The sequence below is a fragment of the Mytilus edulis genome, chromosome 11 (genome assembly GCF_963676685.1).
Source record: "Mytilus edulis chromosome 11, xbMytEdul2.2, whole genome shotgun sequence".
NCBI lineage: Eukaryota > Metazoa > Mollusca > Bivalvia > Mytilida > Mytilidae > Mytilus > Mytilus edulis.
This window is the reverse complement of record NC_092354.1, coordinates 19,526,157-19,554,094: the sequence shown is the minus strand read 5'-3', so window position 1 is coordinate 19,554,094 and position 27,938 is coordinate 19,526,157. Positions and strand designations below refer to the sequence as shown.

The following is a 27,938-nucleotide window of genomic DNA, read 5'->3' as shown; positions in this document are numbered from 1 at the left end:
CAAATCGGACCCAGTCAAAATTAAACATAGTGGAAAGTTGGACACATTTAAAACAAAATAGTTCGTATGCATAGGTGTAAATATAAAACTAGTTCTCATTTTTTCTTCATTATTAGCGGTTCACCTATGTTTTGCAAGGTCAAGGTTTATAAGACATATATTTAAAGATGACATTAGTATTATTTAGTCAATATTGGTATTACCAAACACCTGTCTTTCAATGCAAGTTTATATCAGGACATGTCGGCCCTTATCTATAACACTAAAGGTTATCAGAAAATGGCATTTTGGAAACCACGCATATATATACTATTATCTAGTTCATTCATAAAAGTCACAATTTTATCATAACCTTTCGGAAAAGTCATTTGAAGAATTTTCATTTTTCTATGTTTCGATTTTCATTTGGGATTTAAAATGCTTGGGATGTTTTTCGCTATTTTTGTGTTAAATTTTGTATGTTTTGTTCATGGTAAGTGTTTATCTTAAATTTTATATTTGAGAATATTGCAAAAATCTTTGTTTTTTCAAAAAATAAAAAATACTAACATGTCATCGCTGAACAAAATAACAAGTTTCTGACAGTGGTAGATAAGTTTACTACACCTGAAATTATAGTCGAAAGATATCAAATAATTTATAAAATAAATGAAGTCGAATAACTATCTTCTCTCACTGAATAACACAAATTTAGTGACTTTTTTGTCGCATATATACCATTTAACTGGAAACAAAGGATACCACAGCTGCAGTATAGCCTGTTTAATATCATGTCATTCTGTTTGAATTGTTTATTCACTAGTCATTTAGGACCCTCTGTAGGTTGCTGTTCGTTTTAAGCTTTGGCTCCGTGTTGATGAGCGGACGTTGACCTATAATTGTTTACTTTTTCATGCATATGCATATATGGATGGAGAGATGTCTGATAGTCATTCAGTATTATATCTAGACATATTGACAGTTAGGAAGTGACAGATAACTAAATTGTAGTACAAAAAAATATTTTAATTTCCCGTTGTAGACTTGCCATTTCTATATTCAAATATTATAGCAGCACTTATATGGAGTAGATATCTTCCAGTTAAAATGATAATCTCGTACTTGTAAGCGTTGTCTATCATTATTTTGTTTAAAGAAGTTTGTGCTGCTTATAAAAAAGAAGATGTGGTATGATTGCCAATGAGACAACTCTCCACAAGAGACCAAATGGCAAACAAATTTACAACTATAGGTCACAAAATGGCCTTTAACAATGAGCAAAGCCCATACCGCATAGACAGCTATAAAATGCCGCGAAATGATAATGTAAAACAATTTAAAACAATTTAAACGAGAAAACTAACGCAAACATTTTAGTAATGTAGCTATATTGAACTAAGGTTCTGTAAAGTTAAGGTCATCTGTCTAAATGTTTACGGATGCCATCATAGTTGATTGATACAATACCTATGTCAAAAAATTACCACCAAAATGCTGCCTCAATCCAGATTTCTTATCATCGTTTGTGGCATTACAAATTTATCATCGGAAAAACCGCGGGTGCAAGATGTATAGCAGGAACTCCTAATTTTGGTCTCGTTTTTTTGTTAACGTTCATGTTGCTCAGATTTTGAGTTTCTTACTATTTTTAGATAAAATTGTTTGGCTGCAACGTTTTTTGTTAACCAAGGCGTTATCTGTCGTTCATTGTCTTTTGAGTTTGTATTGTTTCTTTGTATCGAGTTTGGATTTGGACTCCTCTTTATCTTTTTTCTTTATTTCTTTTTCCAATTGTTTTCTATATTTTATTTTTAGACATTTTTCTCATTTTATTAATCTTGGTGCACCTAGTTCAACACTTATGCACATAACTCTCTGAAAAGTAAATACATTTATCCCATGAATAATGATAACAGACATATATACAAGTAATCGACTGCAATTTTGATTAATAGGAAGTCCTGTATTGCGATCGGGATGTGCGCCTTATCCTAAAGACTGTAAAATGGAGTGTGTATCTATAGCTACTGATGGATGTATTGTTTGTAAATGTCCTTCAGGTAATTCCGGAACCGGAAGTGGGAGTGTTTCAGGTAGAAATTGTTTAATATCAACAGAATAAAAGTTAGCACTATTGTAAAAAGTGTAACATAAAAAGGTCTTTGAATAGATATGCTACAAATGCTACTTAGCACGTGTATTATATGCATGACAGATATGTTATTGTATTCAAAGATAAAGTCTAAAACAACATATATGTGTGTGTTGAGTCAATGATGCCACGGAAGCACAAAGAATGTTACACCATTTTTGCTATTGAAAAAAATAATCTAAAACATTTTGATCACATGCATGATACAAAACGCTTAAGTATATGAGAAAGCCAGGAAACGAGGATAGTCAAAGATTGTGTGGGTCAATTTTCTTTTTCTTTTGCAAACTGTAAAGTGTTTGATTTTTTGAATGCAGGAACCCAGACTTCCGTTTTGACTGGTATCCACCAAACGGGCACTGAATGTCCTGCCTATCCCAAGGACTGCAGCAATGCCGCCATTGATTCAAACACCGGATGTGTTATCTGTTTTGGTAATATTAAATATGCAGTAGGTTGTGACGTCATTTGGTCAATTCATTTTCATTTGTCGTTTCAGAATTAAAAAAAATCGAGTACAATTTCAGTGTTGAAATACCGTACATAAGTACAAAGCAATCGTTGCATATCTGTTGTTTAATAATTTGTTAACCAATCAAAAGCTAAATTTGTACTTTTGAAAATATCATAAAGAATGTTTGATATTTCATAAAGATGGAATTACAATGTCTTCTAACGTTTCATTGATACAAAACGTGTAGGAATATGTCAATTTGAATGTCTAAAGAAAAAAAAAAAAATAAAAAAAAAAAACCAAACAAAATCATATCAAGAAAAGATTTTTTAATTTAATTTACATAAATAAAGAAACTCTGTCGTTCATCAAGTTTCATTCTAAGACTTGATATTTTATTCCCATAACTTTTGCACTTATTCACTTAAACATAACAAAAAAGGCATCTAGGACATTAACGCTACAATAATAAGTGAAGGCTTCTTTTCGTTATTTACGTTTCGTAATTTACGACAAACATCAGTACATTCAATTAAATCATGTCTTATAAAACTAGGTTCCGGTCCAGGACAGAGTAGCAAAGGGACAGTCATAAATGGTGGTGGTACATCAACAGGAAGTGGAGGCCAAACTCAATCAGGTAAACAAAATACTTTACAAAACATTACAAAATGTTTTACAATAACACAAATAACGAAATTCCCAAATATCAAAATTAAAAGCTGAAATACACAAAACGAATGTAAACAACTTTATTTTTTCTGAATTAGTTCAGGCATTTTTTTTAATGAAGGAAATATAAAAAAACCTGGTTTTATAGCTAAACATGTATATTTAGCTAAACATCTCTTTTGTATGACAGTCGCATACTATTTGCTATTGACAACAAAACAAACGGAGATAAAAGGTAACAACTTGTCAATAGTGTACACAGGCGCGGATCCAGAGGGGGGTTCCGGGGGTTGGAACCCCTCCTTTTTTTTGGACGATCAATGCATTTGAATGGGGACATGTAGTTGGAACCCCCCCTTTTGTCCTGGGTTAGGAACCCCCCTTTTTAAAATGTCTGGATCCGCCCCTGATACAACAGTCAACATTGTGTTATATTTTTAATTACAATAAAACAAACAAATATGTAAAAAGAAAAACAAATGGCATATGTATAAAGCACATAAATCAAAAATGAAGAATGCCAACAAATTACAGTAGCAAAATAATACAATGACGGGATGTATAGGTACAGAGCCACGCCAAAAGGATATTACCGATGTGGACTAAACATTAAACATGCTAAATATTAGTTATTTACAACTACAATCATCTGCCCTTTTAAACACGATTGTTACCTACTGAATTAGGATATTTACCGAGTTTGTAATAACATGAGCAAAGCGACGTTGATATGCTTACTATTCCGGAGCTCCTGAGATCACCCCCAGATTTTGGTGGGGTTCGTGTTGCTTAGTCTTTAGTATTCTATGTTGTGTCTGTTGTACTATTATTTGTCTGTTTGTCTTTTTATTGTTAAGTCATGGCGTTGTCAGTTTATTTTCGATCAATGCGTTTGACTGTCCCTCTGGTAACATTCACCCCTCGTTTACAAATACAAATAAAAGAACAATATAAAAATAAACATACGTTATACAACTAGTCAATATTGATTCACTGAAAATTGTAAGGCTAACGATCGTGTTTTACCTTAAAGTTTTTATCCGCACTATGATATAGTTCATTGCGCATGGCACCTGTTTCCGGTACGTTTTAGACCAAATACACAAAATCATAATGAAGATAATTTCTTACAAATGCCATAAGATATATTTACATGACTTGGTTGCAGTGTTCGCAAGAATATAAACCATGGAAGGTATTGGTATCACACACAAACTTCCATGAGGGTCTGGATTTGTTTTAGTGAATAGAGAATAATGACCAAAAGGGCAGAATAAAGGACTTGAAACAAGAAGAATGCAAAAATAATAGCGAACTTAATAAAGAAAAATAAAATAATTGATTGGAAAAAAAAGAATAATGGGGAAAAATGATAATACATAGAGAAAGATAAAAATTATTTGAAAAAAGCCCCAAAGAATACATAATTTAAAGATCACCAATTAAGAGCCTCTTTCATGAGAAGGTCATAGATACTAATTTTAATTGACAGGTACTGGTTGTCCAACATTTCCAAAGGGCTGTCCTATGGCTTGTGTTTCAATAGACAGTATGGGATGTGTTTTATGCAAATGCAGCAATAATACACAAGGTAACGGATACAACTAGTTATTAAAGGTACCGGGATTATGATTCAGTACGTCAGACGCGCTTTTCGTCTTCATAAGACTCACCAGTGACGCTCATATCAAAATATTTATAAAGCCAAACAAGTACAAAGTTGAAGAGCATTGAGGATCCAAAATTCCAAAAAAGTTGTGCCAAATACAGCTAAGGTAATCTATGCCTGGGATAAGAAAATCCTTAGTTTTTCGAAAAATTAAAAGTTTTGTAAACAGGAAATTTATAAAAATGACCACATTATTGATATTTATGTCATTGTATATAAATATATATAATGTACTATATGTATTATACTATTTATGAAAATAAATGTTGTGTTTAACCATTTGGGTCGGGAAATACCACCATAAAATCCAAGAGTAGGGAGAGAAATCCAAATCATGTCGATACTCAGAACCCTGATCTTTTGCCAAAATATTTAATTATTTCAGGTTTAATATCTACTAAAAACATTCTATATTACTATAATCATGATCATTTTAATTTGAGTATGCGAAATTTGCAAAATCTGCTTCATATATAGATTTTAAAATTCTACTGATCGGTGAAACGTTTCTTCTAAACGTATGAACTTCCAATTGGCCATTTCAGAATCTAAAGAATGATGGGTAATTTCATTGTTTGTACCCCAAAATGAAAATAACGTCACATCATTGGTTGAATTTCCATTGTTTATGACATTTTTAACCAATCACGACGTTTTGGTGTACACTTTTGAAAATATTACCCAGGATGCATTAGATTCTGAAACGGCAAATTAGATTTCACCTTCTATTCGGAAATAAATCGGGATTGAGGATCGAGTTCCTAGTTTCCAGTAAAAGGGAAAACAACCAGTTTCTTGTAATTATGAGCCATCCTTTAACTTTTGAATCGATCTCTTGGATGATTATGACGATTGTGATACTTTCGTTTCTTTGAAGTAGAACAAGTCGCCTATATATTATAAGAGCCAATGAGAGAACAACATATCTGTTGCATAATTTACATATCCGCCTGCAAACGGATATATCTCCAAATTGATACGATATTCTCGGGCTTGTATTTCCTATCATGATTTCCTTGATAGAGGATTGCTATTAAATCAAGAGTTCCAAATGGTGAAGTTGAAATCATTCCTTCGTAAAATTTGCGGACTCCATCACTAGCTTATTGACCGTTATTGAATAAAAAGTTATCAAAAGGTACCAGGATTATAATTTAGTACGCCAGACGCACGTTTCGTCTACATAATAACCGTTTCACAGATGATATCAGATATGTTCCTTATGTCGTAATTACAATCCACTTCCTTTTTCATTAGGAATGTAACCTACCGAATTAGACTATGTACCGGGTTTGTAATAACATAAACAACACGACGGGTGACAAATGTGGAGCAAGATCTGCTTACCGTTCCGGAGCACATGAGACCACCCCCAGTTTTTGATTGGGTTCTTGTTGCTAAGTCCTTAGTTTCCTTTGTTGTGTCTTGTGTTCTAATATTTGTCTGTTTGTCTTTCAATTTTCTTAAACATGGCGTTGTCAGTTATTTTCGATCTATGAATTTGACTGTCCCTCTGGTAATTTTCGTCCATCTTTTAATACCACATCTACTGATTGTGTCCATCCAAGGTCTCTTTAGGATTATATCAGATTTTTTTCGTATTTCTCAAATTGATGTCAACTTTGTTCCATTTCGACCATGCAATTCGCAACTATAGTAAAACATATTTTTCGGAATTGTAAGTTATACATTTTCAACTTAAAAATGAAATATAGTATTTCCTTCAATGTGAATATGTTTATAAATTTTGATCATCAAAAAAATTTAAGTAAAGGAAATATATTGAATGAGAAAAGATTTGCTATTTAGACAATATCTATTACTGTTTAGTTTACAAAATCACACAATATTGAAATACACTTAATTCATTATTGTATAGTATAACTAAATTGTTAAGGAAAATCTAGTACCAAAAATTTAATATCATATTCTTCAGTAAATAGATGATATATTTGTCATAGAGAATAAAACATTAAAGACTCATACCATGTAATTCGCAACTAGAAGAAAACGTATTTTACTGAATCATGATTTATACATTTTCAACTAAAGAAACAATTATACCATTTCTTTCAATGTGAATATGTTTATAAATTTTGATCATCAAAAGAATTTAAAATGAATGAAATATATTGAATGAGAAAAGATTTTCTATTTGCCAATATCTATTACTGTTAAAGTTTACAAAATTACACAATATTAAAATACGCTTGTCTTCATCATGGTATATAGTATAACGAAATTGTAAAGGAAAATCAAGAATCACAGTTTAAATATCTTATTCTTCAGTAAATAGATGATATATTTGTCATATAGAATAAAACATTATAGACTCATACTTTTTTTCTGTAGTAACAGTCGTAGGCAGTAATACCAATCTTGTTAATGGACCAGGATGTGCACCTTTTGATGAACACGCATGTCAGAAGAGCTGCATTAAGACTAATAAAGACCATTGCTTAGTGTGTGATTGTTCAACAGGTGTCAGTTTAGATAAAATTGTGTTACCTTTATTGAAGCTAAGGTGCATTTTTCGATTGCAACAAGTCATGTCGGGAGAGGGATAAGAGGTGTCAAAACCTCAAGATTGTCCCCTTTATTGATCGAACAGGCTGGACATACCATTGTTTTGTCGTTTCATAAACTGTGCACACCACAACTCACTTAAAGGAAAAAGAGTTTTTGAATCCATTGTATTGAATTTTTTTTTAAATATGAAACTGTGACCAGCTAAAGGATACCTACTTTACATTTCTTATTCAAATAAAATGTTTCAAAGAGTTTATAAGTCGTCCATGTTTAAAATGTCTATTTTTTTTATGTTATTGATGCATATTGATATTAGCGCGATTATCTAAAACTCACTTGTTATTGTTGAAACCAAATACATGGACATTTGATTTTTTTTAAAACTGCCATAAAGGAGAGAGGAGGTATAAAAAAAATACAAAACATTCTATAGAAAACAAAGGACTGAACAACTTGAGCACCACCAAAACCCGTGATTAATTCATATATTTCCGAAGATTAAAGAGTTTCGAAATGTGTCATGTGGTAGTTTCTGCGTAGTTTATGCTCTTTCTATGGCAGTGTTGGCTCTTCAAATGGTCTTTCTGCTCTACATGTAACAGTTTCTGTTTTTATGTGGTAGTTTCTGTTAGACATGTTTCAAATTTTAAAAACGATAATATGCTATTATATGCAATGTAAATTATTTCAAATCAGGAATATCTAAAGGATCAGGAGGATGTCCACCCTTTGATGTCAGTAACTGTGATATGAGTTGTGTTGGGATGGACTCGATGGGTTGTTTAAGTTGTAACTGTCCGTTAACAACGACTGGTACGTATTTCATTTGAACCAGAATGTAATTTGCTACGTATGCCATAGTACCTTCTATACATCCAGTAGAAGATAACCTGGCACTAATCAGAATTATATATAAACAGTCCACATGCTCTAATTATAAATAATAGTAGAACACTTGGATTTGTATCTTACCATATTTTAAAGCGTTTTAGATAGCACACGTGCCAGATCATAAAAACAATACAAACAATGCATTTAAAACTGATCTATTATATTGCATCATATTTCTGAAATCTCAAAACTCTGTAAAACCAGTAAAATAAAATAAAAAATGTTTCAACCACGTTCACATAATAAGGAGAAGAAGTCTGATAACAATAAGGCAACTATCTTACAAATTTCAATTGATCAAGTTTTATTAGTATTTCTAGCATTTTTATTTAGCATTTGATCGACCACTGAGATATCAACAACTGAGTAGTAAGTGCTTCGGTACTGACATGATTAACAAACTATTTTTAAATTCTCCGTTGAAAAATTAAGAAATTATAAGAAAAAATAAGGTTCAAACTCCAAAAATCAAAATCAAAGTTGTGAACTCATTGATACAGAGAGCAGTTGGATGCCCTCTCATTGAACAGCGATATACCTCTAAATTTAAATGAATTTCGTACAGACTTTGCCAAAACAAAAAAGTAAAATATCAACGAAAATTAGAACTCACGAAAATAAATGAATCTACAGTAATGGAAATATTGCTATCTATTTACCTACTAAAACTGCAATAATGAGAATTATCAAATTTGTAGCTTCCTCTGCTGAAGGAACTACACAGGTACCATCTAGTGGAGGAGGCCAGGGGGCAGGAGGATGCCCTCCCTTTGATGTGTCAGTATGTGACATGGACTGTGTTAGCATGGATGAAAATGGATGTTTGAGTTGCAATTGTCCGGCGTCAACAGGTTAGATATCATATACTGGAGTTGTACGAAAATAATGCATCGTGGGAAATGAAAAATCCGCAGTAATTAGAACATTGCTATATACTTTTTATTTTAATCCAGAGTGATATTTAAGGACACACCTTTATGATAATTGTCAAAATAAGTACATTGTTAATAGGACTTTGATTTGAAAAGAATAATAACCATCTGGAATAATGCCTCGTACATGTCGTAGATTTAGAAAGCTAGCCTTTTGAGAGAATCATATAATATCCATTTATTAGTACACGCTTAGCTTTTATAAATTAAATAGATAATTTTCAAAATCATCAATTGAACAGCCAATTCAAATAATTTATTTTTTGCTTTTATTTTCTTTCTATCTCTTATGATATAATATTGGATATCATAAGTCAAGTAGCTCAGTACTTTGGTCCTGTCATGAACATTATGGTTGATTTAAATTCTCTAAAATAAACTAAGGAAATCATTTGAAATTAAGGAATGTATCTCCCTAATGCATGTATCTGATTCGTACCTGGCTTGCCTATATGTTCAGTATCTTACAGTTATACCTGCTCAAAGATGTTTGTATAAGGGTTCGGATTTTGAAATTATAAATGAACAACAGTAGACAAATTATGGTCGAAATCCAAAATCTGCAGTCAAATTATCAATATTTCAGTTACTCCGTCAGGAGGAACTACTCAAACGCCATCTAGTGGAGGAGGTCAAGGAGCAGGTGGATGCCCTCCTTTTGATGTGTCAACATGTGACATGGATTGTGTTAGTATGGATGCCAATGGATGTTTGAGCTGTAATTGTCCAGCATCGACAGGTTAAATATCTAGAATATCATTTATTGTTTTTTTAAAAGATTATTTAATTGTGCTTTCAGTTGAATTCTTAAACGCACTTACGACACGGATACTGTAAATCAGCTTAATTTGCAAGCGATTTTTTTTTGAAACTTTTGCACGGAGAAACATAACGCGAATATAAATCGTCGCGAAAATGTCAAACTTATGTATCTTTCCTTACTAAAGTACATCAAGTTAATGCGAAAATCGCGAAATAAAATAGCTGCGAAGAAGACTAGAAAGGGCAACACGCAAACTAAAGTATCCGCGAAAATAAGTTGAAACTGGTATAAGAACTAACTTAGGGGATCATGAACACTCTCAAATATTTTTAAATCCCATGTTATTATTTATGATACTGTCAGAAGCCAGGATTCTGTAATTTAGTATTGAAAACTGGCTGCTGAGTGCCAATACAATTATTAATAAGAGGGTTGATGGTCTTTAGAGTTCACGCGATTATTTTTATTAATCACCGCATTGCTTTGTGAAAGCACAAATGCTTTACATTATCTTAAGGGAAAAATGGGAATAGCAAACATCATTAAAGAAACAATAAAGTTTAGAATGTTGAATCAATTTAAACAAATAAACATTTATGAAATATAGGAAACACAGTATTGAACTGAAATTCAGATACACTTTAAATACACTTGAACACCAATTATCTATAATGAATGTCCTAACTGGAATTAAAAAAACTTTTGTTTTCTTGCTCTCTTTAGTTAGTCCAGGTGCAACAAATTCATCTAGTTCAGGAAATCAGACGTCTAGGGGCCAGGGTGCAGGAGGCTGTCCACCGTTCGATGCTTCAGTCTGTGATTTAAATTGTGTTTCAATGGATTCATCTGGCTGTTTAAGTTGTAACTGTGCAGCACCAACAGGTAAGATAATTTTGGTGCCCTTTATAGGTTGCACTTTGTAAATACCGCTGTTTCTCAAAACACGCCTTTTGGGGAGTAATTGAATATTCATAGAAAATTCATTTTGTTTACATACTGGTTCCCAGTTATGCTCTCTGTGTTCCATATCGCAGAGACAGAACTTGGGAATGTTACCAGTAAATAAACACGTGCATATTGTTTACATTGAAATCTGTGGTAACCTTTCATTCGAGGTAGGGGTAGTTAAGAAAATTAGTGTAAGTTTAAACTCTGAGAAGTTCAGGGCATATAAACGTTGAAAATATGCCGCACAGCCTATATTTTGACCTTTGAAAAAAACTTGTGGTGCATATGAACTTTCAATTCTAGGATAAGATATTTTTCAAAACTTCATAGTAAAAGTGGTACAGTTTTAGCCGTAAAAGGAGTTCCTATGGGAAATTGCATTGTCAATATTTACAGAAATGCAACCTATAGCTTGTTTTTCGGTGTGAGCCAAGGCTCCGTGTTGAAGACCGTTCATTGATCTATAATGGTTTACTTTTATTAATTGTTATTTGGATGGAGAGTTGTCTCATTAGCACTCACACCACATCTTCTTATATCTATTTGTTTGATAAAGTCATTAAGAGTGCACTGTTCTTGAGGTTATATGGACGTCCGAACAATAAATTATGTAGTTTATAGAGCTAAAATGTTCAAGGCGATTATAAGATTATTTCAAAACAAAATTTGCAACCACTTTAGTTTCTGTTTGTAACCTTATTTGTCTGTTCCTAATCGATCTATGGAATTTTGAACATCACTAAACTAAATAGTGGTTATTATCTAATTACTACCACAATTTCATATTAATAAGTATTGTGATTTTCCTTGTTATTAATAAATGTAATATCAGTATTACAAATCTAATCTTAAATCATCATAATTCTATCTTATTTTTGGGAGTTAATTTTACAAATTCAAATGTGACGTCACTTTGTACGTTGAGGCTTCGGCTAACTCGGCTGTGCATTTTTATGTGCTGGATTAGGTTGTTTTATGTAATGTATCTGTTTTTATTCTGTAGTTAGTCACCACTTCAGTTTTAACATTTATATCTAATATAGTCATTTATTAATAAAATATACCGTTTGCAAAAGTATGAATTGTTCTAAATAATAAGGATATTCTTATCCCAGGCAGAAAACCCTGGCCGTGTTGGGCTCATCCTTTTGAAATTTCTGGTCCTTAGTGCTCTTCATCTTTGTACTTGTTTTGGCTTTCGGGCTTTTTTCGTCCGAGCGTCACTGGTTGGTCTTATGTGGACGAGACGCGTGTCTGGCGTATTAAAATGTAGACATGGTACCTTTTGTTAGCTATTATTCGTGTGTTTCTCTGTCCTATATGTTTTCTCATTTATTTGTATTGTAGTCTTGTAATGTAAAGTTGTCATTTCAATGTTATTTTTAACATTGCCATAAAAGAGGAAGGTTTGACATGCCACAAAACTGGGTTCAAACCACCATTTTTTTTCTGAAAATGTCCTCTACCAAGTCAGGAAAATGCCCATTGTTATATTATTGTTCGTTTTTGTTTGTGTTACATATTAATATTGTGTTTCTGTTGTGTCGTTGTTCTCTTGATTTATCTATTTGATGCGTTTCCCTCAGTTTTAGTAAACAGGATTTTTTTCTCTATAGAGTTTCGAAGGAAGGAAAATGTTTTATTTTATAAATGTGTCTTATCGGCAGTGAGGATCTTGTGGTTGGTATAGCTTCAATTGTGCGCCATTTTCATGTAAATACCACTGTGTTGAATACGTCATTGATGCTCTATAACGTTTTAAATGCATGCAAGCTACTTGTAAATACCAACATTAAGCATGCAACTGGTCAATCTGTTCATCTGCTACAGTTTGGAAAATAGAACAGTTGGGAACATAGTTTTCTTCATTTAACATACAGTTTTTAAAACATTGACTTAGTTTTTTTAGCTCACCTGGCCCAAAGGGCCAAGTGAGCTTTTCTCATCACTTTGCGTCCGGCGTCCGGCGTCCGTCGTCCGTCGTCCGTCGTCGTCCGGCGTTAGCTTTTACAAAATTATTCTCCTCTGAAACTACTGGGCCAAATCAAACCAAACTTGGCCACAATCATCATTTGGGTATCTAGTTTAAAAAATGTGTGGCGTGACCCGGTCAACTAACCAAGATGGCCGCCACGGCTAAAAATAGAACATAGGGGTAAAATGCAGTTTTTGGCTTATAACTCAAAAACCAAAGCATTTTGAGGAAATCTGACATGGAATAAAAATGTTTATCAGGTCAAGATCTATCTGCCCTGAAATTTTCAGTTGAATCAGTCAACCCGTTGTTGGGTTGCTGCCCCTGAATTGGTAATTTTGAGGAAATTTTGCTGTTTTTGGTTATTATCTTGAATATTATTATAGATAGAGATAAACTGTAAACAGCAATAATGTTCAGCAAAGTTAGATTTACAAATAAGTCAACATGACCGAAATGGTCAGTTGACCCCTTTAGGAGTTATTGCCCTTTATAGTCAATTTTTAACCATTTTTCATAAATCTAAATAATCTTTTACAAAATCTCCACTGAAACTACTAGGCCACAATCATCTTTGGGGTATCTAGTTTGAAAAATGTGTCCGATGACCTGGCCATTCAACCAAGATGGCCGCCACGGCTAAAAATAGAACATAGGGGTAAAATGCAGTTTTTGGCTTATAACTATGAAACCAAAGCATTTAGAGCAAATCTGACATGAAGTTAAATTGTTAATCAGGTCAATATTTATTGCTCTGAATTTTTCAGATAAATTGGACAACTGGTTGTTAGGTTGCTGCCCTCCAATTGGTTATTTTTAAAGAAATTTTGCCGTTTTTGGTTATCTTGAATACTATTATAGATAGCGATAAACTGTTAACAGCAGGGGTTAAGAAATTTTGTTGTAACTCACTAGCCCAGGGCTAATTGGTAGCAGGATTTTACTAGCCCTGTTGGAAAAACTACTAGCCCAGCAAAACTGACCTGCTAGCCCTAGTATGACTTACAAATTCAGAGTTTGCTGCAATAACAATGAATTCAATAAAGTTAACAATTTTTTTCCATTGTACAGTAGATTTTTGCAAATCGGATACCCAAAACTTATGTTAACAAAAACTATCCGATTACTGACATTAGCAGATATATTCAATTAATTGATAATTGAATATTTACTGAATATTCTCAATTTCTGTTATTATGAGTTGACCAAATCCCAAGTCCATAACATGTGCACGTGTTTCAAAAGTTATATCTAACAAAAGTCAGGTTTCTGCTGTCAAAAAGGATTCACATTTATATTGCAACAAATCAATCAGGTTGCATAAGCAATGTACACTACCCCTGTACTGATACATCGATATTGAAAGTACGGGATCCATCCGGAGTTTCCCCTTTCTATTTTAGAAACGCCAAGAATTTTTTGTCACTAGTCCGTCGGGCATATTGGGTTGCAAGTTTTGGTTGCCCGAGGCCTAAATACTGTAGTCCCGGGCGTCGGGCTAGTGGATTTTTTAACCCCTGTTAAACAGCAATAATGTTCAGCAAAGTAAGCCTACAAATAAGTCAACATGACCTAAATGGTCAATTGACCCCTTAAGGAGTTATTGCCCTTTATAGTCAATTTTTAACAATTTTCATTAATTTGGTAAATTTATGTAAATTTTTACCAAATATAGTTCTCTGTTACTAATGGGCAAAGTTCATTATAGATATAATTGTAAGAAGCAAAATCGTTCAGTAAAGTAAGAACTTCAAACACATCATTATCGCCAAAATACAATTTTGTCATGAATCCATTTGTGTCCTTTGTTTGATATGCACATAGACCAAGGTGAGCGACACAGGCTCTTTAGAGCCTCTAGTTTGCATTTAACACAATGGCCATAAATATGAATGTATGAATTTTATGGAAATGAATTCTAAAACCTTTTCAATATTTGTAGTCGCACCTTCAGGAGGAACTACACAAGCACCATCTAGTGGAGGAGGCCAAGGAGCAGGTGGATGCCCTCCCTTTGACGTGTCAACATGTGACATGGATTGTGTTAGCATGGACGCCAACGGATGTTTGAGTTGTAACTGTCCAGCATCTACAGGTAAGGTATAGTATAGTGTGTTTTTTTGTTTATAACTGTAGATTGCAGAAACTAGTTTTTTAGTAAATTCTTAATTCTGTTTTTTTTTATTTAGAAGTAGTGCAGATATTTTTTCTTTCTTTCTATAAAGATGATTTAAGTTACCAAAGGTGTAAGAAAATATCACCACAACTGGAGCATAATATTGGCCAATTGTGAATATAAAAAAAGAAGATGTGGTATGGTTGCCAATTAGAGAACTGTCCACAAGAGACTAAAATGACACTAACAACTATTGGTCACCGTACGGCCTTCAAGTATTCCGTCATATTGAATCATAATGGCGTCCGTAAAAAATTCGAAGAGGAGTATTTTTTATCCCCGTTTAGAACCATATTATTTGTTTCACAGTGTGTTAGTGATTTAATACTATATATACGGGATTATTTGATATAGTGAACAATATGAGTCATTAAACATTAACATTAAATACATATTTCATGTCTAGAGGAATAGTACAGTGAGCCTTGTTGCACTGGTGTATACATAAACAAATGCCATTAATAGCAATTAAGTATCAAAGGGCTATCTACTAACTGTGTATTCCCGTTTGAATGGTTTTACACTAGTAATGTTGGGGCCCTTTATAGCTTGTTGTTCGGTGTGAGCCAAGGCTCCATGTTGAATGCCGTACATTGACCTATGTTGGTTTACTTTTATAGATTGTTATTTGGATGGAGAGTTGTCTCATTGGCAACCACATCTGACATACCACCTCTTCCTATATCTATATAATAAAAAAACAACCTTTAACTGAATTAATTACAAAAAAAAACCAAACCCGAAATCCATGAGATTGAACTCAAGTACTCTGGAAAGATAGCATTTTATTGTTTAAAAATAAGTAACCGTTGGAAGATCACTTTTACTAAAATATTAAGTATACATATATAGGGTGTGTTTGGCAGGTAACCTGCATGTTAGAGAATATGTAAGCAATCACTTAAGTTCATCAAAAAGTAAAATAACCCAACTGGAATCTTGTCGGTAAAAATCTAATATTGTATGCCCCACCTACCATAGAAGAGAGCGGCTATGTGTTCTGGTCTGTGTGTCCGTCCGTTCGTTCGTTCGTCCGTCTGTCCCGCTTCAGGTTTAAGTTTTTGGTAAAGGTAGTTTTTGACGAAGTTTTAATGCCAAATTAGAGCTTTTACGGTCCACTGAACATAATAATGATAGTGCGAGTGGGGCAGTCGTGTACTTGGGACACATTCTTGTTTTAGTGGCACCGACAAGATCGACAGTAGCTTCAACCACAGGAAATGTATCTGGCGGAGGACAAGGTGCCGGTGGTTGTCCACCATTTGATGTCTCAACGTGTGATATGAGTTGTGTTGTTATGGACTCCAGTGGATGTCTTAGCTGTAATTGTCCACTAACAACAGGTAAGTTGTTATATGTATCATATATCATAGCTCTTAAGCTTCATAGTGAATCATGGGGGGCCTCGGTGGTCAAGTGGTCAAAGTAGTTACTACTGTAATCACTAGCCAGTCAACACTGAGGTTGGGAGTTTGAACCCTGCTCGTACGGGTGCACGCGACTCCAATCTTAATTGACTAGGATTGTCAGTTTTCCTCTCGAAGGTCGGTGGTTTTCGCCGGGCTTCCTCCACTTATAAAAAACTGGCAACCACGAAATAGCCTCAACGCGGTGAGTAAAAGTGGCGTTAAAACACAACAAAATCTAATCATAGTTAATCGTGTTATAAAAGCTGCTTATATCCACACAATTTGATAAATCAATATTGTTATTATTGCATAAAGCATATACAGGAAACATCATTTATATTGAGATTTAAATTGTGTCTTATAGTATCTTTCTAAATAAAGGCAACAGCAGTATACCGATGTTCAAAATTCATAAATCCTATAACACAAAATGTTTCAATCGAACAAAACGTTTCTAAAGTAAAATAAACATATGCGGGACTAAGTATTGTTGTCCGTACTTTGCGTTCACCAACCAACATTGTTATTACATGTACCAATAGAAATGCCTGCCTGTATAGTTCGAAAGAATTATCATAACGTCAACATCTGAGGATCCTAAATGGTTTTCACAAGGAAAGTAATGGCGAACGTCGTTGTCAGATCTATGTAAGCAAAGTTCAGACAAAAAATCTGTATGTTAATGAGATGTTTTTAAAAAAATGTTCATTATGCTCGTTAACAATTTAAATTCCAGTATCACCAGGTGTTAATGAGATTGTTTAAAAAAAATGTTCATTATGCTCGTTAACAATTTAAAGTCCAGTATCATCAGGTGTTAATGAGATTGTTTTAAAACAATGTTCATTATGCTTGTTTATAATTTAAATTCCAGTATCATCTGGTGTTAATGAGATTGTTTTAAAACAATGTCCATTCTAATCTTTGATATTTCAAATTTTAGTATCATCTGGATCTAACACTACAGTTGCACCAGTAACTACACAGTCACCACAGGGTTCAGGTGGATGTCCAGCTTTTGATGCTTCATCTTGTGATATGAGTTGTGTTGCCATGGATTTAAATGGTTGTCTAAGCTGTCACTGTCCAGACACAACCGGTGAGAAAATAAAAGACTTTTTATCTAAAGGAAATAAAATTCAGGCGACCTTGACCTTTGTTCGACAAATACTCCTAACACTATCACACTAAACAATCAACCTTTGGTATTTCATGCAGACCATTATGGACAATTTGGGGCCTTTAAAGCTGACTTTGCAGTGTGTAATTTGACCATTGTTGAAGGCCATACGGTAACCTATAGTTGTTAATGTCTGTATCATTTTGAGAGTTGTTTCATTGGCAATTTAACCTTTTTATTTTTATTTTTCTATAAAACCAGGTTCAATCCACCATTTTCTACATTTGAAAACGCCTGTACTAAGACAGGAATATGACAGGTGTTGTCCATTCGTTTGATGCGTTTTAATCATTTGATTTTTCCATTCGACTATAAGGGACTTTCCGTTTTGAATTTTCCTCGGAGTTCAGCATTTTTGTTATTTTACTTTTTATTACAATTTCACAATTTAATATTACACAAAGAATAACAGTCTCGATAGAAAAAAACTTTTAAAAGTTATTGACATATAATTCTGATTTAGATTTTATCTACAGGTCTTTAAGTTATGTTCCTTTCACATTGTAATGTTTCTTTCACATTGTAATATTAAGAAAGTATACTTAGATAAAACCTGCCTATATCTGATTTTTCTTTTTTTAAAATAGCTTTTATTTGGCTATATATAAAATTGTCTGTATCTTACAAATTAATATCTGCTATCATGAAGGAACATGTGTAAATGTTTTGTAACAATTTTGTCCTATTTTTGGTTTTCGCAAAATTGCCTCAAGTTTTTTTTGTACTCTTTTAATATTTTAATAAACCTTCACGCTTAACCACAACCAGACTAGCTATATATAAAATTGTCTGTATCTTACAAATTAATATCTGCTATCATGAAGGAACATGTGTAAATGTTTTGTAACAATTTTGTCCTATTTTTGGTTTTCGCAAAATTGCCTCAAGTTTTTTTTGTACTCTTTTAATATTTTAATAAACCTTCACGCTTAACCACAACCAGACTAGCTATATATAAAATTGTCTGTATCTTACAAATTAATATCTGCTATCATGAAGGAACATGTGTAAATGTTTTGTAACAATTTTGTCCTATTTTTGGTTTTCGCAAAATTGCCTCAAGTTTTTTTTGTACTCTTTTAATATTTTAATAAACCTTCACGCTTAACCACAACCAGACTAGCCCACCCTTGTAAAATAGCTTTTGGGATTGTTAGATTCTTTCTACAAGCCAACGAAATCCTACTAAAATATTGTGTCGCATAAACGTGAAAAGAAAATTTTGAAGTTTGAACTTGATAGTGTTTCGGTAAAAAAACCAAGTCCTTTGTTATCGTCCTTAAAATTGACTAAATCAGCCAATTGTAAATATTTGGTTCTGAGTAGTATGGTCAGTTTAATAGAAAGTGTATATCGTAATGATCATATTCACTTAACTTTAGTATCAACCGGATCTAACACAACAGTTGTAACAGGAACTACACAGTCACCCCAGGGTGCAGGTGGATGTCCAGCGTTTGATGCTTCAACTTGCGATATGAGTTGTGTTGCCATGGATTCAAATGGATGTCTAAGCTGTCACTGTCCAGACACAACCGGTAGGTAAATAACAAAAGTATCTTTTTATCTAAGCGCGACGAAGTTCAACGGGGCCCGTATGCATAAAGCTACTAAAGTTAATATACCCAATCGTAGTACTAATTTTTCGTTGGAAATGGAGAAAAATCCATCCTTTCGAAACAAATATTCACTTAAAAATAGTTTTATGCATACGAGCCCTGACCTTTCGCCCACGTATAGCTTAAACTATCTATTTGCCCAATTTGCAATCCACTTTTGATTTTGTTTATATTTCATTAACACATATAGACCAACAAGAACAAACAAACTTTTATAAAAATAAATCGCATTTATAAAAATTGACTATTCAACAAGGAATATAACTGAGTATGTGATATTGTTGAATGTAGAATACATTTATGAATATCATTAAGTGAAAAGATCAACATATCCATGATTTTTTACGAGAAAATTATTTAAATAATTATGACATACTTTTGAAATAGTAAGTTCTGTGACGACAACTGCTCCTACTTCGGGAACAACAGCCTCCTCAGGAGGTGGCCAAGGAGCTGGTGGATGTCCTGCCTTCGATGTCTCTACTTGTGATATGAATTGTGTCTCCATGGATTCAAATGGTTGTCTTGGTTGTAACTGTCCTGTTACAACAGGTATGATAATACCATAAGCCATTTCTCTTTAATATTTTAGGTTAAATTCCTGCTTTTGATTGGTCATTACGAGGGTAGATTATTTACTCTTTATCATGGCAAAAACTCAATTACCCTTCACGGAGACATTTGTTTACTGGTGCGCTTTCTCAAATATTGATGATTGGTATGTGTAAGTCGTCATTATATAAATAAGACATCGTTGAGAGTCTGATAGAGCAGATTATTTCCCCGAGAAAACATTGTCCACCGCGGTGAAGGTTTATATCAAATTTAAAAGTTTTGCTTATTAAATCTTGAAAATATGTTCAAATAAACCCATCATAGATACCAGGATCAAAATTTTATATTTACGCCAGACGCGCGTTTCGTCTAAAAAAAAAACTCATCAGTGACGCTCGAATCACAAAATGTTTAAAAGGCCAAATAGAGTACAAACTTGAAGAGCATTGAGGCCTTAACGATAGTTCATCCGATGCAGTCTCAATTACTGAATTCTAGGGTTTAAAGTCATTTTTTTGTTATGACTCACTTTAGGGCATTGTTTTTTTCGATCTATGCGTCTGGAAGTTCGTTCGTTCTTTCGTTCTTTCTTTCGTTCGTCCGACCTTCTTTCCCGCACAAGGTTAACGTTTTTGGTTAAGGTAACTTTTGATACACATGTTCCATGTGATATGATCTTTCCAATTTTAATGGCTTATTAGATTTGTGACCCGATTTTACGATGAACTGAACATATACAATGAAAGTGCGAGTGAGGCATTCGTTATGTTCTTAATTCACGATGTTCAAACGAACATAACATATTTATGTGCTAAATTGCTCCATTTTTCTTGTACAACTCTGCTCCTAATTTCTGTTCTAAACTGACTCATATTGTATATATGTATATAAATAAGACAAGAATAGTTCTGATACTAACAGGCACGGTGACCATTTCTATTTATTCATCATAATTCACAATCTACTAGTAATCAATTTTCTATAAATGTCTTTCATTTCATTTCATCAAACAATGTCCTAAACATCTCTGCATAAACACTTCATCATATCAAATCTATAAAATAAACATTACAAATCAGTATACTATATATACATATCCACTACAAACATCTTATACACATGTAACAATACAAAAAAAATTGTCTGCAAGTCGAGTGGTCACCGCCCAGCCTTCGATAAACTTGAAAACCCGTTTTCAATCTATTATATACCTTACTAATTTGCATAACTAGTTTATTCTATTGTTAAACAATAGACTAAAATAGATCCGAAAATTCGTACGCATACCGCACATAAATTTATTTATGTTCTTAATTCACGATGTTCAAACGAACATAACATATTTATGTGCTAAATTGCTCCATTTTTCTTGTACAACTCTGCTCCTAATTTCTGTTCTAAACTGACTCATATTGTATATATGTATATAAATAAGACAAGAATAGTTCTGATACTAACAGGCACGGTGACCATTTCGACGTACAAAGAAAGCAGAAAGTGAAAATGTTATAAACCTAAATTCTTAGAAACTGATAATCGTTTTTCTAAACTATCTGATACGTAACCATCTTTCGCTAAATCAGATTTCCATCTTCCATGTATTTTAAACAGTCTATCTGGTATATCATATTTAGCGGCCGCTGTGGCACCGCCTGCTCTGAAACTGTGTAAACCAAATTTGTTTACATTTAAACCAATTTGTGATAAGGCCTCTTTGACTAACTCTCTTGCTCGAGTATACGAAATTTTTACATTTTTACTTCTCAATATAAAAGTATTAGTTTTCTTTAAAAAAGACAATGCACGAAATATAAAGAATTCTGAATTATTCTCAATCTTAGCTAAAACTAGATAACTTTGCAAAAGCTTTACAGGACAGTAGGAACTATCTAATCTAGAAATAACGACATTATTACCATGTCTATAACAGTCTGTTTTGCTCTTACGAATAAAGATATTGACATGCGAATTATGAAAAACTATGTCTTTAGCTGTGATGTTGCATAACTCGTTGAAACGCAAAAATCCTGTATACATTAACGAACACATTAACAATAAACGCACTTCTTTTAGTGAGTTACGATCTTGATATTTATCAAACAATTTAATCATTGAATTCGAGTCAACTGGTTCTTTTTTCTTTTTCGGACGAGATAGTATTCTCTTAGCACCTTCTAGTATACTCTTGACTAGTTCAGATTCGCTTGGATCAGTTACGCCAGCAATACGATGAGCCCATTTTATGCTATAAAATGCTGTATCTACTGAACTAAAACCTTCGGATGACTCAATCAAATGTTGCAAGTATAAACCCACATAAAGTTTATTACACGGAAGTACTGAAGTTATCTCTTTGTATTTTTGTGTCCACTTTAAAAAACGTTTGAAACCTCCAATATATTTTGTAACAGTCGTCTTGGCCCTCGAATCTAAGACAGTTGCATTTAGATTTGAATAAAGTAGTCTGAGTTCTGTGTGCTTAACCGAACTTAACTGTGACCAGAATCCAGTCGAAAAAATGTTCTAAAAATAGATATACAGTAATTATAATCTTTTTGTAAAAAGATAAAAATTCTATTACATACATAACATATTTACCTGAATCAATGCATATCAATCAGGTCCAGTGACCATACAGTATTACTAAAAGATTTAGTCCAGTGACCAAAGAGCATATAACGTCCAGTGACTTCCAACACACACACATTACATCAATATTCATATAGTAAAAACAATTCTGTAAATAAAAAACTTAATATTAACAATATGAAGCGTCTAACAAAACAGCTAATATAGTTCCTTTGAAATCTCCTCTCACAAAAATAGAGTTCAAATTATTTCCAGATTCGAAAATTCTCTCTGGTTCGTTGAACTGAAGCACATCATTTGTGTACTTTCTATATTTTAGACCAGTGTCAAAAATCAACGGCCAAAATGGCGATGAAGGCCAATTCGGAACTATCAAAGTTCCTTTAGCTTTGCATTTTACTAAATGATTTATAACCCTGCTAACCTCGGTTACTGGAGGTACTAGCCAGTTGTTCTCACCGGACCAGTCGCACGTGAAAGCGTCGACACATAAAGAACCTGGGTTCCAGTATAAGGAATTAAACTTTTGTAATTTCGTATTTTCAAAGCTAGCAAACCTATCTACTGAAAATGGACCCCATAAATCATTCAAGAATGTGAAAAATTCATCTGAAATACGCCAGTCGTCAATATCGACAATTCTACTTAGCATGTCTGCTTGTTCATTCTGTTCCCTTGGAATCCAGTTAACAAAAATAGTAATATCATTTTTGCGACAACAATCGTATATTGATAAAGCTAAAGACTGTAATTCTGGTACTTTACTACCCTTGTGAACTATTGTTACAGCGTTTTGATTATCTGTATAAAACGATACCGTGCAATGTTTAAGCAAACGTGCAAAACTTAGTATAGACAACTCTATTGCTTTGACTTCCCTCCAAGTGGAGCTCTTCAATTTCTCATCGTCCGACCAAGATTTATGCATAATCTGTTTTAGATTATCAATATATCCGGCAGCCCCTGTATTGCTTGCATCTGTAAATATGTAAAATTCAGAATCCAGTCCCAACAATGAAACTGGTTCTAACTCAAAAATGTTATCTCTCCAAAATATCAGATCTCTGATACAAGCGTTACAATGATTTATATTAATAGATTGGTTCCAATTTTGTCTCAAATTTATAACTTCAAACAAACCTCTCGACATGATCTGTGTAATGTGACCTAAAGCAGGCGTAAAAGAAATGATTTTACCAGCTACTTTTGCTAACAATCTTACTTTCACTTTGCAGGAATTGTTAAGTATAATATTAACTAATTCAATTAAATCATTCTTTTTTCTATCTGGTATATTGAGTTTACATATATCTAAATTCCATATAAAACCTAACCACTCTAATTTTTGTGTTGGTGTCCAGTGACATTTATCTCTGTTCGGTACGAACCCCGATGCTATAAGATCTGACTTTACTAAATCAGAATGCATTTTACATGTGTTTTCATTATCGGCTAAACCGAACCCGTCATCTAAATAAACAACAACTTTGATTCCTTTCTTTCGCCAATGTTTTACTAAAGGTCTAACTACTTTAGTAAAGATATATCCGCTAGATTTCAAACCAAAAGGAAGTACAGTAAAAACAAAAAACTTTGTTACACCTCCTAATTTCCAGGAGAAACCTAAATATTTCTGATGCTCGTTAAAAATATCAATATGATGATATCCTGATTTCTTATCAAAAACGAATCCAAAACAGTTAGAAGATAAATACTGTTTAACTACTTTCCAATCTTCAAATTTAATCTTGCTATCGACTACCTGTTTGTTTACGTGTCGTAAATCTAAAATTAACCTGTGTTTATTTTTCGCAGTCGAGACGGTCAAAGGATTAACCACATGCGGTCTACTCGATACCTCACGTATCAAGCCCCATTTCATTAAATCTAAAATAGCTTTTGATACAAATTCGCTGTTATCAAATGCTGATTTGTTATTTCTTAAGAATATTTCTTCGGGCTCATTAACCAAAAGAATTTTGTAACCATCTGTAATAACATTCAAAATGAAATCTGAAGCATTAATTTGTTTCCAAAAGTTAATAGATTTTTTCAAACGACCTTTAACATAAATATCAGAATTACAATTTTCATATTCATAAAATGTTTCGACAATATCATAATCTTGTACCTTGAAAATGTCACTGTTATGGTCTTTAAGAAGAAGATCCTCTGGGAGGTCCTGTCCTTGCCTTTCCCTTCCTGCAGTCTCTTGCCCAGTGCCCTTGCATGCCACAGTTGTAGCAGACGTCTGAGGTCTTGAAGCTATTTTGGTTGCCGAAACTTTGGCCGCTGGCGGCCAAGCCCCCTCGAAAGGGCTGGAGGCGAAATGTAGCATCAGAACCACCTGTACCATTATGTGCCATTTGAGCTGTTGAACCAGATGCTTCTGCCGGACGCTTTCTACTGCTGCGTTTATCTGTTTTCTCTTTTTGACTGCCCTGTTATCTGCTGCGCGTATTCTTTTCTCGTCCTCCGAGTCACTGGCCACTTCATCTGAAAGGTATTCGTTCACCGTTCTCCAACCGCCCTCGGACTTATCCGCAATTCTAATTAATTTATTTCTCTTCTTGAGCTGAACAGACGAATCTTCTAAAACCCTAACTGCCTTTTTAGGTCTATTCTTCTCAATATAACCAATTGCTGTGCTTATACTATCTTGAATATCAGAGTTAAGCTCAAATTGTAACTGATTCCCCTTAAATTTAAAGGTATTCTCTGCTTTCTTTGCTCTCTTTACTAATGTCTCTGTAGTATCTGAGAAATTCTTCTCTATGCCGGAAAGTTTATTATTGAAATAAGTGGTCATTAAAGAAAACAAATCTGCATTTGAAACTTCAGGTGCCCTATCTTGCTCTGAATTACCTTTTCTCTAGTTGGTTCAGCAGCCGAACGTAAGGCTTCAATTGACTTGTCAGGAGACTTGGTTAATTCTCTATCGTCGAGGTCTAGATCTGAATCGGACATCTTGAAAAATTGTCTGCAAGTCGAGTGGTCACCGCCCAGCCTTCGATAAACTTGAAAACCCGTTTTCAATCTATTATATACCTTACTAATTTGCATAACTAGTTTATTCTATTGTTAAACAATAGACTAAAATAGATCCGAAAATTCGTACGCATACCGCACATAAATTTATTGATCAATGGGCACATTATTGTTCACTGATCCGATTCAATTTGAACATGATGTACGTATTTAATGACATGAAAAGTAATGTTTGCCTGAACATATTACTATTTAGAGTTTTAAACGTTTAAAGTATTTACAATTTTGATGTGTATTTAATCAGTCGCTCCTGCATCTACTGCGGCACCTTCTGGAACTACTAATGCGCCTTCTGGAACTACTTCTGGCGGAAACGGAAACAATGGCGGCTGTCCAGCTTTTGATGCAAATCAGTGCGACATCAAATGTACAAAAATGGACGTGAATGGATGCCTTCATTGCGAATGTCCAGGTTGGTTTTTTAAATCACTTTTAGATATGGAGCTGTTTCCTTCAAAGCTAATTTTTAGATACTATCATATGGTTACAAAATTGTAGATCGTAAAGGGTCAGGATGTCATTTTAAAGAGAGATAACAATTGGCAAAACAAAACAAAACGTGTAGATAAATGCCCAACAATAAAAGAAAAAAGAAATATAGGTAAAAACAACATAGAATAGTGGGGTGTTAAACTATAAACTAAGAATTTTTTTTTTTGAAAATGAATAAAATATTAAGAAAAATGGTATACGAATTAAAAGATAAAATGAATAAAGGACCCCAATACAGACCCTAATAATTGTTATCATGGTATTTAAAAAGTAAAATCACAAAATACTGAACTTAGAGGAAAATCTAATCGGAAAGTCCATAATCACATGGCAAAATCAAATAACAAAACACATCAAAAACGAATGGACAAGAACTGTCATATTCCTGACTTGGTACAGACATTCTCAAATGTAGAAAATAGTGAATTGCACTTGGTTTTATTTCGCTAAACCTCTCACTTTGTACGACAGTCTCATCAAATTCCGTTATATTTACAACGATGCGTGAATTAAACAGACATAATAAATAAAATAGTCAAAACATGTGTACAGCAGTCATCACCGTGTTACAATTTTAAAAGAAAGAATTTAACTGTTCTTGTGCTGCCAAGGAAACAAGTATACAAACAATCAATTTTTACACCATTTCATTTATAAAAACCATTAAATATTTTATTTTTTTCTAGTTTCCAACAATAGCACAGTTAATACTTTTGGTCCTGGCACACTTGGAAGTGGTACAGGGGGTACTTCCGGTAACAATGGTGGATGTTCTGCAATAAATCCCGGATGTGATATAAGCTGTCTTCAGATAAACAGTAATGGATGTGTAATATGTTCTTGTAAATGTACGTGTAACAAGTTAACTACATAGATGGAAGTTTATTATTCTTTTAGTGAACAATAAAGGCAACAGTAGTATACAGCTGTTCGAAACTCATAAATCGATTGAGAAAAAAACTAAATACCGGTTTCAAACTAAAACTGAGGGAAACACATCATATATAAGAGGAGAACAACGACACAACATAAAATGTAACACACACAGAAACGATATATAATGTAACAATGGCCATTTTCTTCTGACTTGGTACAGGACATTTTAAGAAAAAAAAAATGGTGGGTTAAACCCGGTTTTGTGGCATGCCTATTCTCCCGCTAACAACGTTAAACGTTAAATATAACATTTAAATAGGAGAACATATAGGACAGAAAAACACACGAATAAGTAATTGTATAGAAAGGAAGTCTATATATATCTTTTCCAGTCGTAGATAAGTTACAGTCCTAGTCTGTGCTAGTATATTACTCATCTTAGCATCCACAGTAAACTAAATTGTGTATTTGTGCTAGACGCGCATTTCGTCTACAAACGACTCATCAGTGGCAATCGAATAAAAAAGGTAAAAATGACAAAAAACGTACGAAATTAAAGATCATGGAGGACCAAACATTCCTAACAAATTTGCCAAATACAGTCTAGGTAATCTATTCCTGAAAAGCTGTTTCTGCTAGACATACATTGAAGAGACAAGAAACACAAATTAAAAAAAAAAACGGTGGTTGTTTTAAAATATATCACTGAATTTTGATTTCTTAAAATTGCCCCAAGTTTTTGGTTTCAATTTTGTTTTTGACTATTGTTGAATCATTAATTCATTCCCTTTTTGATTTCAGCAACATCAATGAAACCGTTGGTTCTTACAACAAAAGCACATGTCACACTTGCAATAACAACCAGAGCCCCAGTGACAACGACAGCCATCCTGACAACAAAAGTACCAATGGCAACAACAGATTCAAATGTATGTCCACCAATCAGATGTGTTGCTCCATGCAATGTTGGAATAACATTCGGACCAGATAATTGCCCTATTTGTAAATGCAAAAATTAAACGAACTACAA

At 33.5% G+C, this 27,938-nt stretch overlaps 1 protein-coding gene across 1 annotated transcript; it reads left to right on the top strand.

Annotated features, from left to right (window-relative positions):
- The first annotated feature begins 378 nt into the window (after positions 1 to 378).
- LOC139495282 (uncharacterized) lies at positions 379 to 27,938 on the top strand. Its single transcript, XM_071283586.1, has 17 exons — positions 379 to 472; positions 1,935 to 2,072; positions 2,449 to 2,565; positions 3,142 to 3,225; positions 4,750 to 4,848; positions 7,279 to 7,407; positions 8,152 to 8,268; positions 9,045 to 9,197; positions 9,865 to 10,017; positions 10,765 to 10,923; positions 14,907 to 15,059; positions 16,322 to 16,483; positions 19,112 to 19,267; positions 19,736 to 19,900; positions 25,785 to 25,952; positions 26,719 to 26,880; positions 27,710 to 27,938. Exons 1-17 carry the CDS (start codon positions 418 to 420, stop codon positions 27,925 to 27,927), a joined length of 2,388 nt encoding a protein of 795 aa, XP_071139687.1. The 5' UTR covers positions 379 to 417; the 3' UTR covers positions 27,928 to 27,938.

What these genes read in the sequence shown, in the direction of transcription:
- LOC139495282 (XM_071283586.1), top strand. Translation starts at nt 418, where the DNA reads ATGCTTGGGATGTTTTTCGCTATTTTTGTGTTAAATTTTGTATGTTTT. An exon ending in TAATTGTCCACTAACAACAG is followed by an intron (nt 16,484 to 19,111) that starts GTAAGTTGTTAT and finishes ACTTAACTTTAG; the next exon opens with TATCAACCGGATCTAACACA. An exon ending in TCACTGTCCAGACACAACCG is followed by an intron (nt 19,268 to 19,735) that starts GTAGGTAAATAA and finishes CTTTTGAAATAG; the next exon opens with TAAGTTCTGTGACGACAACT.